General features: G+C 44.1%; 1 protein-coding gene across 1 annotated transcript in view; it reads right to left on the bottom strand.

Annotated features, from left to right (window-relative positions):
• Positions 1–6,203, bottom strand: part of LOC119579177 (echinoderm microtubule-associated protein-like CG42247) — a gene marked incomplete at its 5' end in the record, with an annotated part of 6,304 nt that extends 101 nt beyond the window's left edge. The window contains 9 exon segments of the mRNA XM_037926874.1: positions 1–817; positions 1,341–1,449; positions 1,649–1,744; positions 2,187–2,369; positions 2,814–2,976; positions 3,299–3,427; positions 3,878–4,006; positions 5,356–5,484; positions 6,069–6,203. The exon segment at positions 1–817 is cut by the window's left edge and continues 101 nt beyond it. Of these exon segments, the coding sequence (XP_037782802.1) occupies positions 670–817; positions 1,341–1,449; positions 1,649–1,744; positions 2,187–2,369; positions 2,814–2,976; positions 3,299–3,427; positions 3,878–4,006; positions 5,356–5,484; positions 6,069–6,203 (1,221 nt within the window).
• Positions 6,204–7,500: the final 1,297 nt, after the last annotated feature.

The following is a 7,500-nucleotide window of genomic DNA, read 5'->3' as shown; positions in this document are numbered from 1 at the left end:
TATAATTCATAGTAAATATATTCTATTAGACTAGTAAGCCAAATCATATGCATTCAATGATACGTATAGACTCACCATCTAGAAATAAGTCGCCAAAGTTGTTAATATTGTTAACAACCACAACCGACCAGCAATTGACGTTTTATGCATCTGGCGTTGTAGACCAGCTACACCGTTGCCAACTCAGAGTAAACAAACCCGTACAGTAGATAGGCAACAACTGATATTTATATCAGTGTTCTTTATGTGCGTTTTTTTTCGTATGAACCTTTTGACCTTCTGTCTCTATGAATACTTGAACCAAATGGCAACTCAGACACGTGTCTAGGTCCGCTTAACAAAGTCCCGATTCTCTGAAAGGGTTGTTGATTTTTTTCCCACTCCTCGAAACGACATATAACGATTGCCTTTACGTTACATGTCTTCAAAAATGTTTTAACTGTTTATTCCTTATCTAAACCAGGGAAAAAATATTTTCCGATACATTATTTTTAGTTACCCTTCAAAAACCATGTTCATTAGCATCATAGAAAATGGACTATTAGAAGGGTAACTATTACATATATCCCTGTAAGCCAAGAGGGACGTCCGTTATACCACTCTAACGATTCTGTCACTCCAAAAAAACGAACTGCACCTCATGAGAACAACCACATAAATCAAGTGTATCTATGTGAGCCTCCATCTCATGAGTGCAGCGTCTGTGCCTCCAATGGTATAGAGGTAGTTGTCGGTGTGAGAGAACCTTACTCCAGATACATACGAAGTGTAGACTTTGTACTCGTGGTAGCCGGCGCGCATACTTAGCACGGGGTACCTGAAGGAGACGGAGAAAGGGAGGTGGGTGAGTCGGTTTCGGTATGATTAGAAGGATGGATAGATGAGAGAGAGAGGGGGGGGGGGAGGAGAGGGTGAAGGAGAAGAGGGAGAACACACACACACACACACACACACACACACACACACACACACAGAGAAAGAGAGAGAGAGAGAGAGAGAGAGAGAGAGAGAGGAGAGAGAGAGAGAGAGAGAGAGAGAGAGAGAGAGGGTGGGGGGGGGGGGAGATACATAACACAAAAGAGGTAGAACGACAGAGAAGGCTTATGTTTATAAAATACAGAAAAAACGCTGAAAAGGGAGGGAAAAAGAAGATAAGTAGTAAATATAGCAAAAGGAATGGAAAGGCACACCAAAGAGATAGAAGATGGAGAAGAAACAGCCGAAAAGACATAGCAAAAGAAAAAGAAAGAAAAAAAAAACACGAAATGCATTTAATCAATTTAAAATTTTCACCAAACACCTCCCTCTCCTTAAATTTAACTATCTTCTCATCTATTTACCTATAAAGCCTGATGTAGCCATCTGTGTCACCAGCTGCCAGGACGTCTCCTCTGGGCCCTCTGTCGACCGTCACCTGGATATGAGCATCCTTCCCTCCGCCCCAAACTCCTGTGAGGGGTAAAGGATGCTCAGGGGGGTGGGGGTCGATTGAGTGTGTGCATAGAACACGAACACGAACACGAACTCGAACAAGAACACGAATACGAACACGAACACACACAATTTTCTTTGCCATCGGTTTTACCTACATGAAAGTCTACCCCATGCTTCCTGCTCTTTATTATGAGGACGAGGACTGAACACTCACCGTGGACCATGTAGCCGAGCGGAGACGTCTGTGTAACCCATGTCTCATTCCTCACGTCTAAAGAATTCTTCACTTTGGACAGCTCTCTCACGGTCCCTGTGGAAGAGAGAAAGAGAATGAGGGAAGAGGTGGAAGGAGAGGGAATGCTTATGGATGGATGGGTGGATGGATAGGTGGGTGGGTGGATGGATGGATGGAAGGATGGATGGATGGATGGATGGATGGATGGATGGATGGATGGATGGATGGATGGATGGATGGATGGATGGATGGATGGATGGATGGATGGATGGATGGATGGATGGATGAAGGGGCAGAGGGAGGGAGATAAGTAAAAAGGCATATGTGAGTAAGCAAATTGGGTAGCGTGAGAGGAAGGGAGGAAGGGGGAGAGATTGAGTGGGAAGGAGAGGGACGGAAAGAGCGCTCCCTCCGTCCCTCCCTCCCCTCCCCCCCACACACACCCTCCCTCCCTCCTTCCCTCCCTCCCCAACCACTCACCCACCCACACACACACGCACGCACACAAAACACTTACAATAGGTAACATCATAGTCCGAAGTGACCGTCTGCATGTACCGCCCCGAAGTGCTCCAGTCAATGCTCGAGAGAGGCTGAGAACCCGTCATCCTCCCGAACCGATTGTAAACAAAACCGTCCTTCGAGCTCTTGTAAAGGTACAGAGACCCGTTCTGGGATCCCACGGCTAAGATATCGCCTCCTGAGAACAGCGGAGAGTTGTATTTGAGGAATGTATGATGTAATAAGATAGATGATAAAGTAATATGGTGAAATGGAGTAATTTTTTTATTTATTTATTTTTTTAGTGTGCATGTGTTATGGAGATAGCATGGCACGAATTAGAGTGAAATATAAAAAATATAAGAACGTAGGTAATGCTGTATATAAAAAATCTCTTGAAATACAACGCGGAAATGTGTGTGTGTGTGTGTGTGTGTGTGTGTGTGTGTGTGTGTGTGTGTGTGTGTGTGTGTGTGTGTGTGTGTGTGTGTGTGGTGTGTGTGTGTGTGTGTGTGCGCGCGCGTATGCGTGTATTAGTTGTATGTGCTCGTATGTGTGTGCGTATATTAGTTGAGCCATACATACACACACACACACCCATACACAAATGGAGCCATACATAAAAAGCAATACCACAACCCACCTGGATTATATGCAAGACACGACAGAGGCGATCCACACACTCTGACAGTAGCCACATGTAACCCCGTGTTGTTGTTCAGAACAACTAAATGTCCGTCTATCGTTCCTGCAGAAATCACGGTTCCCATTGGGTGAACCGCCACGCTCACACACTCACTCTGGGCCTGGTGGGAGAAAGGAGTCAATAGATACAGGTTCTCGTTACAATACAAGGCTTACGGTTGTACGTTTATAAATATATATGTTGTAAAGAAAAGCATGCACACACACACACACACACACACACACACACACACACACACACACGCACGCACGCAAATAGATAGACACAAATAAATAAACACCGACAGACACAACACACACACACACATACACACACACACAAATAAACACACCTAAACAAACACAGCCAAACACCGAAACAAACAGCACACACACACACACACACACACACACACACACACACACACCATCTTTTAATCCCACCTGAATCCTCCATTCCAGCTGGTTCTCTCTCCACTTGACGATATGCTTGTCGTAACCAGCTGTGGCCACTGTTCCATCCAGCTGGTTCACTGCCACGGCCCACAGCTGTTTACTGTGTCCGAATACAACCTGTAACACGATAGGAAAGTGTGTTTAATTATTTATTCTGTTGTTTTTTCTGTTCCATGTGGTGATAAAATGGCTTGTTGATTTTATATATACTGAATCGATTGGTGGAAATACTGGCGTGTTAGTTTTAGAATATGATGCCAGTGTTAGGATTTCATCATCATTATTAATGATAATATAATTATCATTATTATTATCATAATCATTATCATCATCATTATTAATTGTTATCATTATTATTATTATCATTATTATTATTATTACTATTATTATTATTATCATTATTATTATTATTATTATTATTATTATCATTATTATTATTATTATTATTATCATCACCATTACCATTTACCCCCAATCATCCTCATCATCATCATCATCATCAAAATTCTCCCTCCCTCCCCTTCCTCCCTCCCCCACCTTCACCCCTCCCCCCCCCTCACAACCTACCTGATTGAACCTCCTCTGCAAAGACCCTTCCAGAATCATGTTCTTGGTCGTTCCTACGTATATGTTGCCGTCGTGGTAGCCTGGTCGTTGAGGGTACAGCGTGCGTATGCCTCCCGCTTGCTCCGGTAGCTGTGGGATGAGGGAGTGATAAGTGGTGGAGAGTGGTGGAAAGTGGTGGGGAAAAGGGGTGAAGGGTGGTGGAGAGTAGTGATGTTGGTGGCGGAGAGTGGGAGGGAAGGGAAGAGGAGGGGAATGATGGTGGGGGTGGAGAGTGGTGGGAATAGGGAGAGGGTGGTTGAAAGTGGTGGTGGAGTGGTGGAGAGCGGATGTGGTGATGGCGGAAAGAGGGAGGAAAGGGAGGAGGGAGGGGTGGTGGAGAGTGGTGGTAAAGTGTTGCTGGTGGAGGGAGGGAAGGGAAAGGGGGGATAGTAATGGGGGTGGAGAGTGGTGGGGAGAGGGAGATGGGAAGTGGTGGAGAGCGATGGTGGAGATTGGTGGAGGGAAGGAAGGGGGAGGTGGGAGAATAGTGATAGTGGAATGAGAGAGGGAAGAGGAAGGGGGATAGTGGTAATGGAGAATGGTGGAGAATGGTGGTGATAGTGGAGCGTGATGGAAAGTGGTGGTGAAGAGACCGCTGTGATCTGTGAGATTTGTAATGGTGGGTGTAACTGTGGGTGATGGGAAATTACTGTGTTTTTTGTGATGGTTGTAAATATCTTTTAACCGAGATTGTGAGGCAGCAGACAGGCGTGGTTGTTGTGATCTTTATATCTTTGGTTGTAACTGTGGGTAAAGATAATGGATAGACATACACCGTTGCTGTTATAGTGTTGTAATTATGACTGTACATGGTTGCTCTAAAACTGCAATGAAAATGATTAATGTTAACGTTGTTAATTTCGCTTAGTGAATGTGAGAATTCTGTAATTAATTACATTGGTGATACTGACGGCAGTGGGTGATACCTGCGATGATAAACAATATAGACGGTGATTATGTTTTAATTACTCTCATTAGCGGTGATTATATCCTCATTCTTTTCCTTCTTTTCAATGTACGTGTTTCCGCATTACTCACAGTCTCTCTCTCTTTCTCTCTCTCTCTCTCTCTCTCTCTCTCTCTCTCTCTCTCTCTCTCTCTCTCTCTCTCTCTCTCTCTCTCTCTCTCTCTCTCCTCTCTCTCTCTCTCTCTCTCTCTCTCTCTCTCTCTCTCTCTCTCTCTCTCCTCTCTCTCTCTCTCCTCTCTCTCTCCCTCTCTCTCTCTCTCTCTCTCTTTCTCTCTCTCTCCCCATCTCTCATTCTCTCTCTCTCATTCTTCCTCTCTCTCTCTCTTTCCCTCTCTCTCTCCCTCCCCCTCCCTCTCCCTCTCTCACTCCCTCCCACTCTCTCACCGAACTCTCTCCCTTCCATCCCACCCTCTCACTCTCTCTTCCTTCCTCTCCTCCTCTCCTCTCTCTCCCCTTCTCCCCTCATTCTTACCTTCGTCTCTGTGATCTTCTCGAAATCTTCATCGCAGTCCCAAGCGATAATCTTCCGGTCTTTGTCCCCTCCTGAGAGCATCGTCCCTTCACTCAAAATCTGAAGGGAATTGATGGGTCCGGTGTGGGCCTGGTGGGGGGGGGGGGTCGAGGGGAGGATAGGAGGGAGAGGGGGTAGAAGAAGGGAGGGGGGGGGTTAGTGTGGATTATTGTTTTTGGGATAAGGATATATACAGATGTATACAGGGATTGATGTATGCATTTACTTGTCACGATGTGTGTCTGTCATCCTTACTTATGCTGCATTAGACGCAGGGCATTTTTTTAAATACATTTAAAAATAGAAAAATGCGTATATACTTCGCCGGCAAGTACCCACAGCCTCTCTTTCCCCTCCAACTTCCCCTCACCCTCCCACTTCCTCCCCTTTCTTCTCTCCTTCCCACCCTCCCATCCTCTTTAAACCGTGCCACCCACCTTCCTTTCCTTCTCCCTCACACTTCCTCCCTCTCTCTCCCACCTCCCTCACTCCCCCTCTCCTCGCCCTACTCAACACGCACACCCCCCTTCCCCCTCCCACTCACCTCTATCTCTCCTCCTCACCCACATCCTTACTTTCCCCTTCCCTTCCCCTTCTCCCCCTCCTTCCTTCTCTCCCCCCTCCCTCCCACCCTCTCCCCCTCCCTCCCCCTCCCTCCCTCTCTCCCCACTCACCTGGAATTCCCTCTTGATAAAATACTCCCCCTCGGCATCCACGCCCCACACGGTGATGAGTCCTTCGCCCCCTCCGCTGATAAGGTCTCCCGAGGGCGTGAATTCGATAGAAGTGATGTTCCTGCCGGAGTCCTCCTGGTGGGGGGGGGGGGAGGAGGAGGAGGAGTGTTAGAAGAAAGGGTTAGTGATCGATCTATCTGTCTGTTTGTATGTCTATCTGTTTGTCTATCTGTTTGTAAATTTATCTATCTATTTATCGGTCTGTCTATTTGTCTGTTTGTATATCCGTCTATCTACCTATCTGTTTGTCTATTTATCTGTCTATCTATCTATCTGTCTGTTTGTCTGTCTGTATATCAGTCTATCTCTCTATCTGCTTGTCTATCTAAATATTTGTCTCTTTGACTGTCTATCTATCTATCTATTTTATCTTTCTGTCTGTCTATTGGTCTTATCTATCATTCTCACTCTCTATCTATCTATCTGTCTGTCACCATAAAATACGGCTAGCTTATGTAAATAAAAATATTGTTCTTTATTTCCATATGAATTATACTCGTTAACAATAGTTAAGTGAATTTCTTCCACTCCTCTTTGTGCCTTATTTATCTTTGATTATTTGTTCATTTTATTTGTCTTGTATATATCTATTTTGCATATATTGAATTTGTATTCATCTGTATCGATCATTTTGAAACAAGTAAAGAAGATTCTCTAAGGTAAATTATCTACATTTTATTACATTCATTGAAAGTTACAATCTGAAGTTATGAATTTTCCTTCATATTTTTTTTTTCAACTGTACTCAATATTTTTATCTTTTATTTTTATGATAAACACCAAATAGTGAACATTTTACAACAACGCAAACAAATAGCCCACAATTTATAACTATTATCAACAACAATACAGTTAAACGAAACCACAGTTAAGGGTAAGAACAAACACCACATTTAAATTCACAAGCATCACAGGACAAAATCATCAAACAACACTATAGCACACGTAAATAAGCACCATGGAATAATCACAAACACAAACAACGTGACGCTAAACAACACGATCAACATGGGAACACAGCATCACAACACAACTAAACATCAAAACTAAGCATGACAACAGAAGCAACATCATAATACAACTAAACAACAAAGACAGCATCGCAGCAGAACTAAATAACATAATGAACATCACAACACACAACCAACCCAATTCAACATCACAACACAACCAACCCAATTCAACATCAAAACACAACCAACCCAATTCAACATCAACACAACCAACCCAATTCAACATCACAACACAACACCACCACCAACCCAATCAACCCATACACACACCACCAACCAATCAACATCAACACAACCACCCAATTTAACATGAAAACACAACCAACCCAATTGAGCATCAACACAACCAACCCAATTCA

The sequence above is a fragment of the Penaeus monodon genome, chromosome 12 (genome assembly GCF_015228065.2).
Source record: "Penaeus monodon isolate SGIC_2016 chromosome 12, NSTDA_Pmon_1, whole genome shotgun sequence".
In the NCBI taxonomy this organism is placed as follows: Eukaryota; Metazoa; Arthropoda; class Malacostraca; order Decapoda; family Penaeidae; genus Penaeus; species Penaeus monodon.
This window is presented reverse-complemented; position numbering and strand designations above follow the sequence as displayed.